Source organism: Tursiops truncatus, chromosome 7 (genome assembly GCF_011762595.2).
Source record: "Tursiops truncatus isolate mTurTru1 chromosome 7, mTurTru1.mat.Y, whole genome shotgun sequence".
NCBI lineage: Eukaryota > Metazoa > Chordata > Mammalia > Artiodactyla > Delphinidae > Tursiops > Tursiops truncatus.
Window position 1 is genome coordinate 65,751,253 of NC_047040.1, and position 16,639 is coordinate 65,767,891.

At 35.6% G+C, this 16,639-nt stretch overlaps 1 protein-coding gene across 6 annotated transcripts in view; it reads left to right on the plus strand.

The window, feature by feature from the left end:
- Positions 1-15,926, plus strand: part of SCN1A (sodium voltage-gated channel alpha subunit 1) — a 95,791-nt gene extending 79,865 nt beyond the window's left edge. For all 6 annotated transcript variants that reach the window (XM_019922209.3, XM_019922210.3, XM_019922212.3 and 3 more), the window contains exons 21-26: positions 629-910; positions 3,604-3,657; positions 5,176-5,313; positions 8,633-8,737; positions 10,297-10,567; positions 12,721-15,926. In XM_019922209.3, coding sequence (XP_019777768.1) covers positions 629-910; positions 3,604-3,657; positions 5,176-5,313; positions 8,633-8,737; positions 10,297-10,567; positions 12,721-13,898 — 2,028 coding nt within the window. In that variant the 3' untranslated portion in view covers positions 13,899-15,926. The remainder of the gene's footprint in view (positions 1-628; positions 911-3,603; positions 3,658-5,175; positions 5,314-8,632; positions 8,738-10,296; positions 10,568-12,720) is intronic.
- Positions 15,927-16,639: the final 713 nt, after the last annotated feature.

Consider the following 16,639-nt stretch of genomic DNA (forward strand, 5'->3'; position numbering starts at 1 on the left):
TCAAATTAAACTCAGTAAATGAAACAACTGATATGACTGGAGCTTGAAATAAACGATGTGATGATCTAATGAAATACATAATGCTAAATTGTCTTGCTTCTTATGCAAAAATTATTATTAGTCATAGCAATGCATGAATAATTAAGGACAAAATTATATTAGGTATTTAATAATTTTTTATATTTATACATCTGAATTTTTAGTTTAGTAAAATATATCAATCAAATCAACTCTTGTCCCAACATTTTAGTTTCATTCTTTAATATACTGCCTTTTTTAATGAGTTAATTTTCTCTGTTAGGAATTCTTACTTTTTCTAATAAAAACTTTTCTGACTTCATCCGACAGCAAATTCCTCTGATTTTGTTTTCCCTTTAACTTTTCAGTACTTCTCCTCTCTTTTTAAAATCTTTTTTATCTTTGATATATTATCTAAATTCATTTCCCTAAATGTATTGCTTATGAAAGAATGTATTTCATTTTAAGACATTTTTACTTTGCTTTTAAATATCTTAGAATAATCTTGATAGTAAAAAAAAAAAAAGAATGACTAAAGATTACTAGGGGAATGTCTTTTCTTTTAACCAACAAGAATTCTGACTATTCTTTTTTTCCATTTGTGTATTAGGTGGTTGTGAATGCCCTTTTAGGAGCAATTCCATCCATCATGAATGTGCTTCTGGTTTGTCTTATATTCTGGCTAATTTTCAGCATCATGGGCGTAAATTTGTTTGCTGGCAAATTCTACCACTGTGTTAACACCACAACTGGTGACATGTTTGACATCAGCGAAGTGAATAATCATTCTGATTGCCTAATACTAATAGAAAGAAATGAGACTGCCCGATGGAAAAATGTGAAAGTAAACTTTGATAATGTAGGATTTGGGTATCTCTCTTTGCTTCAAGTTGTAAGTGAACACTCTTTTCTCTGAAATGTGTTTATTGTTTGGAATAATAACAAAGTAATGATATACAGCTATTATTTAGTTACTAAGAAGAAATTTTATAACGTATTTCCTTTTTTCTAATTTTGGTTTATTAGTACAAGTTCATGAGCCCAGATGGGTGGAAGTGTCAGTATATTTAAACAGTGCAGACGTAGTTGATAGTGGCCAGGTATTTTAGTTGATAGTGGCCAGGTATTTTAGTTCTTTCCAAAGGTCTTTTTTTCTTCTCATATTACTCTCTCTTCCCATGTGAACAAGTTGATTAATAAATCAATAAATTTGCTATTATTTTTCCTATTGCAATTGGAAAGCTTGTTTCACTGATGGATCACCCCCTCCCCGCAAACATACACCCTTAACACACCTGATTGGATTGTAACAAATTGGTGGGAATTAAATTAACTGCTACTGAATTGTATCATTTGGATTGAAGATTGGGGAATGATATTTAGATTTTAGGTTTAGATCCTCATAGCAAAATGAAATAATACCAGGTAACACTCAGACACAGAAATCAAACACAAGCAGCTGTTGTCTCACCCCAAATGTCCTTCAGTACAATTACTTAAGTCTTTTTTTTTTTCTCTAAATATTGATGTTTTCACTACTGGGTCTTTAAGCCTGAAACATAGTTCACAATTTATAAAAATGTAAAAGATGGTGGCCTCTTAAACATTTTCATTTGATGCTGCTTCTGACTGCAGCTGCATCACAAGAGAGCAGTGGGTAAAAACAGTCTAGGTCGTTTGAAAAACATTGTAAAAATACTGTTCTATTTTGGCCACTGAAAACTCATCTTAAAAAAAAAAAAACTGCGTAAGTTCTTTCCTGTGGTTCTGCAGAGTCTTTAGGGAAGAAATCTATTTTGTTTCACCAGGGTTGTGTTTTCAGTTGTTCAGCCAGGAGATTAAGCAAACAAACCTGGACTGGTCAAAATCCTCGTGCATCTCTTTCAGAGGTGTCAGTACTGTGATTATTTTACAAGTTCTTTCCACCTTCTTGTTAGAAATTCTTATTTCTCTTGTAGATGTTTCTGACTTACTCTGAACGCTTATGCAATTAAAATAGAGATTTTTATAATCTGGCAAGTATGATTTCTTTAAATATTAGCGTAGACACATGATGATATTTCCTTGGGCCCTTATCCTAATGCTTAACTAATAACCACACTTGTAAATATCACTAATTTATATCACTTCCTCCATAAAATTGAGAAAGAAAAATTGAAAATTTCAAGCAGTCCCTTAAAATGCTAAACAAGGGGTAAAGATCCTGTATGAAGCCATTAAATAAATTCTGCTACTGAAGTACTGATTTATTCTTGGCTTTATACAGAATCATCTCTCTGTTGATTAGCAATTCATTGAAATGGTTCCTTGAATCACTTTTTTCTGTTCCTGTACCTAGTGTGTGATGAACTTGTTCTTTGACCTCAGCCATTGACACATTCAACATTTCCCTCTTTGATACACAAATAAGTTCTATTTTCTAGCTAAAAAACTTTACTTTCTCTTCACTGCCATCACAACCACCCTTACTTGGCTTTCTTCCCATGACATCTACCACTTCACAAGTGTTAGTGTTATAAAAACAAAGATGTGTTGAGATACAGGTGCTGAAAGCTTTTTGCTAGATTTGCTCACTAAGGAATAATCCTCTCAGGCCCGTAGGGCTCAAAATTTATGTCCTAGGGCAAGTAACAAATTACTGTAAGCTATTACACTTGGAATACCAAGTGTACTATTTTTCACTTTCACTTAACTCACTCTCATCAAAAATTACAAAGAGGGACTCCCTGGCGGTCCAGTGGTTAAGACTCCGCGCTTCCAACGCAGGTGGCGAGGGTTCAATCCCTGGTTGGGGAACTAATATCCCACATGCCATGTGGCATGGCCAAAAAAAAACCCCAAAAACAAAACAAAACAAACAAACAGAAAAAAAAAAAAAAGGAGTATTATTTTAAAAAATTACAGAGAAGAAAGTGGAATATAGGATTATTTCTAGATGTTATGCTTTAAAATTCTTAAAATGTTAGTTGCAACTGACTTTTTGTATACCTGTATGATCCTTAGAGTGTTACAATCAAGAGAAATCATAAACTTTCAGTCGCTTTTTCACCTTGTAGATAGATTTTAGTGGATGATCGTCAGGTCTAAGTTGTAGTTGTTTTGCTGCTACAAACATTGCCAAATGTGTTGGCATTTGTAAAGCTTTCTAAAAGTATTCCGCCAAATCTTGATAGCACTTTATATTGCATGATTGGAAGGGAGGGAGATGCAAGAGGGAAGAGATATGGGAACATATGTATATGTATAACTTATTCACTTTGTTATAAAGCAGAAACTAACACACCATTGTAAAGCAATTATACTCCAATAAAGATGTTAAAAAATAATAAAAGAAAAGAACTGAGAAGTATTTGTGAGTTGGTTATCAAGCAGGAAGATATATCAAATGACCACTCTGTTTATTATATGGTCTAGAAATGAAGAGACTTACTGAGATATTGTTGGTCCAAAATCCATGTAAAATTTGTTTTGAGATGTCTTTTAAAAATGTTCCTTTTAAAGAAATATATCAGGAAGAATATTTATTAAACATCAGGTCTGAATTATCTTTACTCCAAAGTAAAACATGCATGTCCTTTTTAATAGGCCACATTTAAGGGATGGATGGATATAATGTATGCAGCAGTTGATTCCAGAAATGTAAGTATTCTTTACATCCTAAGTCTTTTCACAATATTGATTAGGCACTAAAATTAACAGAGCATATCAGCTAAATGGAATGATTCTACAATGAATTTTTAAAAAGGGAAAAGTATGACTCAAGTTAATACTCAAATATTTATCAGAAAGATCTTAGTAAGATTTATCAAAATGGAAGTCAAACTAATGTAACACATGAGTATATTTAATAACCAACAAATATCCATCTATTAACTATTTTTCTATTTTGTTTCCTTTTTATCTACCAATTATATAATCAATAATAATATTGGCATGCTGGAGCAAATGTGAAGAAATACATGGTTACCATCAGTAGTTTACCCTCCACATTAGACAAGAATTAGATTTCTGTAATAGTCACTTTAAAATCCATTCTTTTATATGATTATAGCATCCATAAACTTACTGGAGCCTTTACAGAGACTGTTATCATTTCTGTGATCAACAGTTTCCTTTAAGTTTCTATCACCTAAGACCTACTTTTTTGATTTATCCTACAATAGTCTTTTTCAGGCTTCAAGAAGAGAACTGAAATCCATGCTCATTCCAACTCTGCTCTTCAAAATTTGTAAAATTTAGTATTTTCTCTTTATCTTTCCATTCTGAAGTCCCATCTTCTATAATCATGAAGAATGAACTTTACCCCTGGAATCTTTAAACTGATCTGATAAGCACACTTTTATCTTTCTTGATGTGCATTTCCCATAAGTGGCTTTAGTTTTATGTTGAGTACTTTCTTGATATCCTCCAGAGATGAGTTATTTCACTTTGTTACTTATTGTGTTTGTTTTGTGCGTTTGGTTGGTTTTTAACTCTGTTATCTTTAGGAGGACATGAATCTATTAGGGTACTATCTATAGTGACTCCTTTACCTCTTTACTAAGTGCTAAGTAAAAGCTCAAATGCTTATTTATTATGAGTACAATCTAGAGATTAAATTATCAGTTGAGGATTTAGCAGATAGCATGTCCAATTATGTCTACTCAATCTGAAAAATTCAATGAATGTTATAATGTTATAGGCAGGATGCCAAACATCGAAATAAGTAACTCAATTCTTATTTGCTAAATAAATTCATGCATCAGGAATGATTATTTCTAAAATAATCATTGAAATAGTCTATGCATATTTACTGATGTAAAATTTTTTCGCTATTAATTTTTAAATTATTAAAATGCAATACCTTAAAAATTCCCAAATTTAGTACACTACTGTCCAAATGGCAAGATATTAGTTGTATTTATAGTTAGAAAAAAATACATTTCAAAATCATCATACTGTATTTTTCACATGAGAACACTCTGTTTTTCATATAAAAAATTATCCTAAAGGCTAATTTCAGAGATTTATTTTTCAGAGGTAGCTGATTTAGAGGAAATAAAGAAAAGTACTGCTTAAGTGTTACTAGAAATTTTCTTTTCTATTCTCATGAAAAACACCAGTGACTACCAGCATCAAATGTATTGTAATATCTTACAAAATATTCTCCTTTTGTAGGTGGAACTCCAGCCTAAGTATGAGGAAAGTCTATACATGTATCTTTACTTTGTTATTTTCATCATCTTTGGGTCCTTCTTCACCTTGAACCTGTTTATTGGTGTCATCATAGATAATTTCAACCAGCAAAAGAAGAAGATAAGTATTTCTAATATTTTCTCTCCCACTGAGGTAATAAATTATTTGAAGGGTTTTCAACACCAAATGAGTACTGTAACTCAGAAACCAAATGGGATTATATATTAAAATCTATTTTTGCATCCTCCCCCTCTGCCATTCACTGCCCATGTCTTTCATGGTATAAAAAGCCAAGAAGGAGTGTATTCCATTCTCCTGTGCATAGGTTCACAAAATCTCTCTCCTCTTTAAAGAAAAAATACTCAGGTACCACATTTTTTCTTTTGAAAAAGAATAATTAAAAAAAAGAACTAGGAGAGAACCCAGGCATACACGTGTTTCCCAGAGTCAACCTGTTGTTTTATCTTTACAACTTACCTCTTTGAAATATATTTTCCAGCAAAAACGTTTAAAATCTTTGCAGTAAATTAGGCATGAGAGGTAAGCTTCTTCTAGTGTTTCTTTTCACATTTTTTAATTCTGTTTTGGCTCGTTTTATGTATTCCCACTTCATTCTCCCTGATGTTAATTACAAACTATCAGTTCCAGCCTTGAATTGAACAGTTCTTTATTAATTATTATCACTTATGAAGCCCATTTTATCATCCCAGTTATATATGCATATTATCAAAAACACAGAAAGTGAAGAAATATCATTACTCAGGAGTAACCAGTATTCACATTTTATGTTTTTCTGTTCAAACTTTTTCTACACATATCCTTGTTATTGAAATTATTTGGTCTATAATTATAAATTTTTTGAGTTAACATAAGTATTTTCCCATTTTGTTAAGTCTTCATATACATATTATCATAATTTTCTTAACCATTTTCCAATAGATTGATGATTTAGATTGTTTCTAATCTTTAATAATTTAAATAGTGCCTGGTCAAAAGTCTTTGTGCCGAAAAAATTTGAGCCTTTAATGATTTGTTTAAGATAAATTCCAAGAGTAAAGTGTTTTGCTTTCCCCAGGTAACATGCCCACTCATACTCCCAATAAGTGGTGCTGGGAAAACTGGACAGGTACATGTAAAAGTATGAAATTAGAATCCTCCCTAACACCATACACAAAAATAAACTCAAAATGGATTGAAGACCTAAATGTAAGGCCAGACACTATCAAACTCTTAGAGGAAAACATAGGCAGAACACTACGACATAAATCACAGCAAGATCCTTTTTGACCCACCTCCTAGAGAAATGGAAATAAAAACAAAAAGAAACAAATGGGACCTAATGAAACTTAAAAGCTTTTGCACAGCAAAGGAAACCATAAACAAGACCAAAAGACAACCCTCAGAATGAGAGAAAATATTTGCAAATGTAGCAACTGACAAAGGATTAATCTCCAAAATTTACAAACAGCTCATGCAGCTCAATATCAAAAAAACAAACAACCCAATCCAAAAATGGGCAGAAGACCTAAATAGACATTTCTCCAAAGAAGATATACAGATTGCCAACAAGAACATGAAAGAATGCTCAACATCATTAATCATTAGAGAAATGCAAATCCAAACTACAATGAGATATCATCTCACACCAGTCAGAATGGCCATCATCAAAAAATCTAGAAACAATAAATGCTGGAGAGGGTGTGGAGAAAAGGGAACACTTGCAGCATTGGTGGGAATGTAAATTGATACAGCCACCGTGGAGAACAGTATGGAGGTTCCTTAAAAAACTAAAAATAGAACTACCATACGACCCAGCAATCCCACTACTGGGCATATACCCTGAGAAAACCATAATTCCAGAAGAGTCATGTACCACAATGTTCACTGCAGCATTATTTACAATAGCCAGGACATGGAATCAACCTAAGTGTCCATCATCGGATGAATGGATAAAGAAGATGTGGCACATATATACAATGGAATATTATTCAGCCATAAAAAGAAACGAAATTGAGTTATTTGTAGTGAGGTGGATGGACCTAGAGTCTGTTGTACAGAGTGAAGTAAGTCAGAAAGAGAAAAACAAATACAGTATGCTAACACATATATATGGAATCTAAGAAAAAAAACAGGGTCATGAAGAACCTAGGGGTAAGACGGGAATAAAGACACACACCTACTAGAGAATGGATTTGAGGATATGGGGAGGGGGAAGGGTAATCTGTGACAAAGTGAGAGAGTGGCATGGACATATGTACACTACCCAACGTAAAATAGATAGCTAGTGGGAAGCAGCCGCATAGCACAGGGAGATCAGCTTGGTGCTTTGTGACCACCTAGAGGGGTGGGATAGGGAGGGTGGGAGGGAGACGCAAGAGGGAAGAGATATGGGAACATATGTATATGTGTAACTGATTCACTTTGTTATAAAGCAGAAATTAACATACCATTGTAAAGCAATTATACTCCAATGTAGACGTTAAAAAAAAAGAAAAAGCGTATAGATGTGCTCAGGTCACTGCTGTTTCACTGGCATCAAACATTCTCTCTGTTTTTTGGTACTTGATATTTGAAAAATGAAAATTGTATTTAATTTTCATGTCTTTTATGACTAGTAGGTTTGAATATGTTTTTGAGGCCTTTATTTTTGCCATTTATTTTTCTTCCTTTTTGTACTGATCCTTCATCTCACTTGCTCAGTCTGTTTTCTTATTATATGAGTGCTTTCATTGGATGAGACTCTTTCACTTATGGATCATTTCTGTCCCTTAGCCCCCTTTATTATTACTGATATTACTCCGTTGTCATTATCAAGCTATTTCGTTTCACTTATTAGCCTGAGGTCTAATCCTCTGTACCTACTGGCCTATCATACCACATACCTGCCATACGTATGACCTCTGACTTTTCCCCTAAGTCATCTACCGACTTGGCCAGTTTCCTTTCCATCCTTTTGCTCCAGTTCTTGGCAGAGTGAAAGTGGCTTTTTGTGAGTAACTCTAAACCATCATGCAATATACCTACTCTAACTCTTTGCTACATATGAATAAGAAAATCATTGTCTTTACCTTCTGAAAGGCAGTGTGTGTAGTGAAAGGAACCATGTATTTAGTGTCTCAGTGAATCAAATTGTACTACTTCCTGAGTTTACGGTCTTGGGTAAAATACTTAACCTCTCAGATTCTGGGAATTTTTCCTCCATAAAATAATAGTGAAAACAATAAAGTCAATTTTGGATGATTGTGGGCAATAAATAAGATTATAGTATCTAAAAATTAGTTTTAATTTTTCAAATTTAAAATCCCAGGCATAATTATGCTAATTGGTTGAATTTTGCATTTCCTTTTTTAACTGTCCCTTTCCTATTTTAAGTTTAATGTTAAAAAACTATGTACAAAGGGACACAGTTTTAACCAGTTTTGATTTTTCTTTTCTATACTTTGGAGGTCAAGACATCTTTATGACAGAAGAACAGAAGAAATACTATAATGCAATGAAAAAATTAGGATCAAAAAAGCCTCAAAAGCCTATACCTCGACCAGGGGTAAGAAATATCAAATGATATGGGGGAAAAAAATATAAAAACAAAACTAGCATGGGTTTTCTCACAGAAGAGATAGCAGCTAACGTTTCGAGCAGCAAAGATTTCTCCCACTTTTAGAGCATCATTAATTCATACCTTTTATGGTAATGGTAAAAATTATTTTTTAAAGGGAGAGACCAAAAGGAAAAAGAAGAAACAGGAAATGCACCCTTATCTTCAAGCCATTTAGAATTACACAACTAGAATCCAAACAAAATGGAAAAGGGAAAAAAAAATGGCAAAGGACACATAGGCAGTGTGATATGCACAAGGAATTTGATCATATAACTCAAGAATGTTAGAAGAGTAATCTTGGATGGGGTTAAAAAACATGCATAGATTAACATGTTGATGAATTGTTGAGTGAAATAACACCTTACTTCCATTTTATTTTTCATTAGAGGTACCAGTTGTTTTGGAGAAGGAAAGACTTCTAGTATCTAACATTCATATATAAGGCTATAAAGTTAGAAATTACTAATGTCTACAGAGGTCAGAGTCAATAAGTACAATTCATGATGATAAATAACCCAATGTCATGTTTCCATGATGAACCAATGAGACAACTGCCATGAAATGGAGGAGCCTTATCCCACATTGTACTGATTTTTATGATGATGACCTGTGAGGTTAAAACAACTCCTGGGGTGCTTTAGGGAATAAAATGCTAGTGAATATTCATATTGTGCTAGCCAACACTTGCCTTCTTGAGAATGATGAAAAACATATACTGTCCTCTGTTAAGCCTTAACACTGGAAGTAAAAATGAGTCAACTATGTGTAGGAAAAATGTAAGATAGACGATGTCCTCAAACTTCCTCAGTGGCCTAGGGAAATGGGCCAGACAATGGCCTGTAGTGAATGACAGTGGCAGAACCAGGGAGCAGAACCATAGATCAGTGACAAGGGACATGAATTTGTGACATCAAAGCATAAGGAATGTCATTCTGGCCTGATTATCCCTGTGTAGACTCAGCATTCTGTGTGTGACAATGTCAGCAAAGACTGGTTGGTGGAAGAGCATCAGTATTGCCACACATGGACTTTAAATGCATAATGTTATAGGTGTGTCATGAAAATGACAAGTTCCCTCTAACAATTCTTTGAGAATAAGGCAAGTGGAATGTTATTAGATACTATATTTTGAAACTGCTTCATGGTCCAACTGATCATGGGAAATTCTGGTATAACAAAATTAAGCAGGTTTCTTAACTTCTCATAATTTTAATACATCAATATGCATTTTGTGCCTCTCAGAGAAGCGTATAGTATGCAGTGTTTCTTATCAAAAATCCCCTTTTGACAAGGGATTGTTATTCTGTGGAATACATTTTGGTAAATAGCAATTTAGGTAACTAAATTAAAGAACAATGTGCTATAAACCATCTTTTACAAAATTCAGGGCCAGTGGTTCCTAGGTATAATACTAGACAGTCAGTTAGTGCAGAAAATACTTATGTAGAAGCTAATGTGTACAGGAAAACACCTCTGTTGCTAAAAGCATTTCTGATTCTCTACAGAACAAATTTCAAGGAATGGTCTTTGACTTCGTAACCAGACAAGTTTTTGACATAAGCATCATGATTCTCATCTGTCTCAACATGGTCACAATGATGGTGGAAACTGACGATCAGAGTGAATATGTGACTAGCATTTTGTCACGTATCAACCTGGTGTTCATTGTGCTGTTCACTGGAGAATGTGTGCTGAAGCTCATCTCCCTCCGCCATTATTATTTTACCATAGGCTGGAATATTTTTGATTTTGTGGTTGTCATTCTCTCCATTGTAGGTAAGAATTATTTCAGGTCTCTTAAGTTCAGCTCAATAAGAGTAAAAGTTAGACTAATCAAGTTTAAATTAGAGGTTATCTGATCACTCAGAGAAAACCACTGTGAAAATTTTGATGTATGTCATACTGGTGTGTTTCTCTTTCTTACAAAATGAGGCTCCTGCTATGCATAGAGTATTGTATCCTATTCTGTGCATTTTAGACTAGGTATATTATTTGTCAATATACCAAAGTCTCATTGATTTGAACTAGAAATCTGCTGTTAACTAAGATTGAAATGTTTTTGACTTGTTGAGATTGAATAGTCTATACAATATCTAAATGGCTCTGTTGAAGAGAGGACTAGAAATTTAGTCTGGTACTCAGGAGAGACAGTGCATCAGAGACATAGACACAGAGTCATTAGCATGTATACAGGAGTGGAAGCTGGTGGCAAATAAGGAAGAGCATAGAGTGAAAAGAGAATAAAGCTAAGAACAAAATGTCAGCAATTGCAGATGGTAAGTTCTTTAATGCAGGGTATGGGATATTTTGTAGATTACCTTGAAATTTATAGTAATGATGCACAAAAGAAGTGATGTGGCATGGAACATCATTTCATCAGTCATACACTTCAAAGCCTGGAATGTTAAACAAGTCACGTGACCCATAGCTCATCTCATTCAAGATACAACTCTAGCTCCAGTGAAGTGAAGAAGTCTGCCTGTGGGCCTGAAGTATTCATTCTTTCCTAAACCAGATAATAATATGATTGGGTCAATATTTTACCATCCAATAGGGGGTGCCTCCGTTAGGCAGATTTTTATGCCATTCCTCCCTCTGAAGAAGTTGATTTTCTATCCAACTCATATGTTGTATGTAGCCTTTGATTCCCACAGTAATCTGTGGTATAATTAGTTGTGGATAGGGTACTTAGTTGTATTCACCTCTCTTTCACTCTCTTTCCCTCTCTCTCACTCATACACACACACACACACACACACACACACACACACACACACACATGCTTACTTACTCTTTACAGAATGAGGTAGTGTAACTCAAAGGTACTTAATTTCTTGAGATCTTTTTCAGCTCAATCACTATTTCATTATTTTAAAGGCAAATGGAGAAAGGAGCTTTAAGGAAGAGAGCTGAGAGACCAGTGTCAGACACAGGAAACCAGAAACAGCATCAGCTTAAACCCTTTTAGAAGTGCACCAGACCATATATATACATATATATATGTATTACATATATATATATGAATATTATAGTAGAAGCTTAGGGAAGCATCAAGTTCATGGAGAGATGAAAACAGCATTAAAAACTGCAGATACTTTTAGATGGGGAAGGACTGAATAGAGGGTATATATGATTTGGCATTTTCAGAAAAAAATCATTGAATTCTTATAAACGTGTACGTATACTGTTGGCTACTGCTCTTAAGACGGACTTGAGAATTTTTAATTTGTTTTTTTAGATTCAGTCTTGGGATTTTGTATAAGCTAAAACTAGTCTATAGATATCCCTCAAAGACAAAAGGTACTATAAAATCCTTATTCAATTGAATATTGTCATAGTCACCTTGGACTGCCGTAATAATTACCACAGACTGGGTGGCTTAAACAAGAGAAACTTATTTTCTCAGAGTTCTGGAGGCCACAAGTCGAAGTCAAGGTGCCAACATGATGGGTTTCTGGTGAGAGGTCTCTTCCAGGTTGGTAGATGGCCGTCTTCTCACTGTGTCCTCAGGTGGCAGGGAGAAAGAGAGAGCAAGCTCTCTATTGCCTTTTCTCATAAGGGCACTAATCCTATCATGAGGGCTCCAACCTCATGGCCTCATCTAAATTTAATTATCTCCCAAAGGCCCTATCTCCAAATACCACCACCTTGGGGGGTTAGGGCTGTAATGTATGAATTTGGTGGTAGGGTGGGTGGGGGGTGGGGGTGGACAGAATTTAGTTCACAGCAAATACTGAGTTGAATTTAATGCTGAATGCCGAAATTAAGGTTTATCTATAATATATGTATGATTGTCTGTATATAAAATTGAAGATTAAATAACTGAATTTCAGTACTCTGAACTTTACCTGGGAGCCTTAACAGAAATTTAAGTATTATTTTAATGGATAACTTCTTCACTGGTTGATACTCTGATCTTTTATCCATAGGTATGTTTCTGGCTGAGCTGATAGAGAAATATTTTGTGTCCCCTACCCTGTTCCGAGTGATCCGTCTTGCCAGGATTGGCCGAATCCTGCGTCTGATCAAAGGGGCCAAGGGGATCCGCACGCTGCTCTTTGCTTTGATGATGTCCCTTCCTGCGTTGTTTAACATCGGCCTCCTGCTCTTCCTGGTCATGTTCATCTACGCCATCTTTGGGATGTCCAACTTCGCCTATGTTAAGAGGGAGGTTGGAATTGATGACATGTTCAACTTCGAGACCTTTGGCAACAGCATGATCTGCCTGTTCCAGATTACCACCTCTGCTGGCTGGGATGGATTGCTAGCACCTATTCTCAACAGTAAACCACCTGATTGTGACCCTAATAAAGTTAACCCTGGCAGCTCAGTTAAGGGAGACTGTGGGAACCCATCTGTGGGGATCTTCTTTTTTGTCAGTTACATCATCATATCATTTCTGGTCGTGGTGAACATGTACATCGCTGTCATCCTGGAGAACTTCAGTGTTGCTACTGAAGAAAGTGCAGAGCCCCTGAGCGAGGATGACTTTGAGATGTTCTACGAGGTTTGGGAGAAGTTTGATCCCAATGCCACCCAGTTCATGGAATTTGAAAAACTCTCTCAGTTTGCAGCTGCTCTTGAACCTCCGCTCAATTTGCCACAACCGAACAAAGTCCAGCTCATTGCCATGGATCTGCCTATGGTCAGTGGGGACCGGATCCACTGTCTTGACATCTTATTTGCTTTTACAAAGCGGGTTCTGGGGGAGAGTGGAGAGATGGATGCTCTCCGAATACAGATGGAAGAGCGATTCATGGCTTCCAACCCATCAAAGGTTTCCTATCAGCCAATAACTACGACTTTAAGACGAAAACAAGAGGAGGTGTCTGCTGTTATTATTCAGCGTGCATACAGGCGCCACCTTTTAAAGCGAACTGTAAAGCAAGCTTCATTTACATATAACAAAAATAAAATCAAAGGTGGGGCTAATCTTCTTATAAAAGAAGACATGGTAATTGACAGAATAAATGAAAACTCAATTACAGAAAAGACTGATCTGACCATGTCCACAGCAGCTTGTCCACCCTCCTACGATCGGGTAACAAAGCCAATCGTGGAAAAACACGAGCAAGAAGGCAAAGATGAGAAAGCCAAAGGGAAATAAACAAAAATAAATCAAAATCACTGGGTGACAAATTGTTTACAGCCTGTGAAGGTGATGTATTCTGGTCAACAGGACTCCTTTAGGAGGTCAATGCCAAACTGACTGTTTTTACACAAATCTACTTAAGGTCAGTGCCTACAATCAGACAGTGACCCCTTGTCGGAAAACTGTGACTCTGAAAAGGGAAGATGACCTCGACAGGAGGTTACTGTTCTCACTACCAGCTGACACTGCTGAAGACAAGAGACAAAATGGCTACTCAGACTGTAGGGACCAGTTCAAAGGGGTGCAAACCTATAATTCGGGGGTTGTTTAACATGAAACACTTTAGTGTAGTAATTGTATCCACTCTTTGCATTTCGACTGCCACATTTGTCACATTTTTACAAAATCTGTTAGTGGATTCATCTTTTTTTTAGTCCATACGTTGTTTATTATATGTGACTATTTTTGTAAACGGGGTTTCTGTTGGGAAATAGACTAAAGGACCTCTCTAACAGGTATGCCACCAGGGGTTATGGTAATTGCATGGCCTCCCATCTGCACAGAGGTGTGGTTTGCATGAGGGCATGCTACACTCAGAGATCATGCATGAAAAAAGTTACGAGGAAAACAATGAGTTCTTAAATTCCATCCATGTTTCTGGGAGGGGTAATTAGGTGAAAATTGGAGGTGCCTTGCTGACCTTGTCAAATCCAGCCCCTAGACCAACTATATCATTTTGGGGGGGATAGCCCATGAAATCTAAGCAGGTGAAAACTTCACTCAAATGTCTGGAGTCATAAGTGTTATGTTTCTGTTTCTTGTATTTAAAAACCTGAATAAGTATTGCTTCCCCCCTAAAGACAGAATTGACAAAAAGAACGCTTTATAAATTTCTGCTTAATCCTGCACTTTGTTTAGCCATCTTCAGCGCAGCAAGGTTGACAGTGTATATGTTAATGAAATGCTATTTATTATGTAAATAGTCATTTTACCCGGTGGTGCACGTTTGAGCAAAGAAATAATGACCTAAGCACAGTATTTATTGCATCAAATATGTACCACAAGAAATGTAGAGTGCAAGCTTTACACAGGTAACATAATGTATTCTGTACCATTATAGATAGCTTGGATGCTATGAATGCATGTTTCTAATTACCATGCTGCTGTATCTGGTTTCTCGCACTGCTCAGAATCTCATTTATGAGAAACCATATGTCACTGGTAAAGTCAAAGAAATTGCTCAACAGATCTCATTTCTTTAAGTCATTAAGCAATAGTTTGCAGCACTTTAACAGCTTTTTGGTTATTTTTAAATTTTAAGTGGATCCCATATGTTGTATAGCCTGACTGTACAGACATGTTTTAAAAAAAGCACCGCTTAACCTGTTAAAATGTGTTTAGAGTTTTATAAGCAAATATAAGTACTGTAAAAAGTCATTTTATTTTATTTTTCAGCATTATGTACATAAATATGAAGAGGAAATTATCTTAAGGTTGATATCACAATCACTTTCTTACTTTCTGTCCACCGTACTTTTTCAGGGAAGAAATTTGCTAAATAAGAAATGAAAACAAGACGGGGTAGTTGTAGATTTCTGCTTTTTTATTACATTTGCTACTTTTAGATTATTTCATAATTTTAAAGGGCAAAAATAGGTTCACAACTCACATCCAAATTATGCTTTGCAATTGGAAAAAGGTATAAATTTTTATTTACATTTTTGGTAGTTCCTACACTAACTGATTGAAGATAGTGCTTATTTTTCATTTTTGTCCTTTTTTTCTAACTTCTGTTTATGTTTTCATTTCTTTGGAGTCATGCCGCTCTAGATTGCTCTAAATATAATGCGGGTTTCACAACTTTTTTTTTTCCTGGAAGAACAGAGAGTAGTGAACTTACGTAGTCAGTTATATCAGGACATTTTGTGTTTCTTACAGAAGCAAACTATAGGCACTTTTTCTTAAAACTACTTAAACTGTATTCGTGAACTGCATGCTGGAAAATGCTACTATTACCCTAAGTGATGCTAACCAACATTAAAAATGTGCAAAACTAATAAAGATTACATTTTTTATTTCATTGTTTGCCCAGTTACTTTTAGTTAACGGTGTTGTGTAACAAGATGAAGATGTTTTTATTGTACAAATTGGGGGAGAAGGGGAGCTAAACACACACACACACACACACACACACACACACACACACACACACACACACAGGTATACCCGGGCTGACAGCAAGAAAACCTGGGGTAGGAATGGGGCTGGGGGAAGTGACGTACCAGGGGCTACAAGCAGTAGGATGTGGTCTCTGTTAGGAGAAAGGACTGAAGCTGGAGCATAAGCTGGTGGCTCCAGAAGGAAAAGAAGGATATGGGAACCAGAGCTATGGTGGATGGCCACTTGAGCTACAAAGAGAATCCCTCAGAAGTGTATTAAAATAGTAAAAGTTGCAATGTGTGAGTCGGGTATTTTGTTTGCTCCTCCAGAACCACTTTTCATGCTCCTCCAGGTTGACTTTCTCAGCAAAAGAAGTAAGTCCAAATTACAGAATATATAGAGGAACGAATGAGTAACTCTACAGGCGGATTCAGGGACAATTATAACTGTAAACTCTGATCTGGGTTTGAAGAATGAGAGGGATAGGGCAGTCCAAACAGCAGAAGTATTACAGAAAAGTGGTCAAAAGTATAGATTCTGCAGCCAGATTGCCTGGATTCAAACATCAGCTATACTGCTTACTAGCTGAACAACTT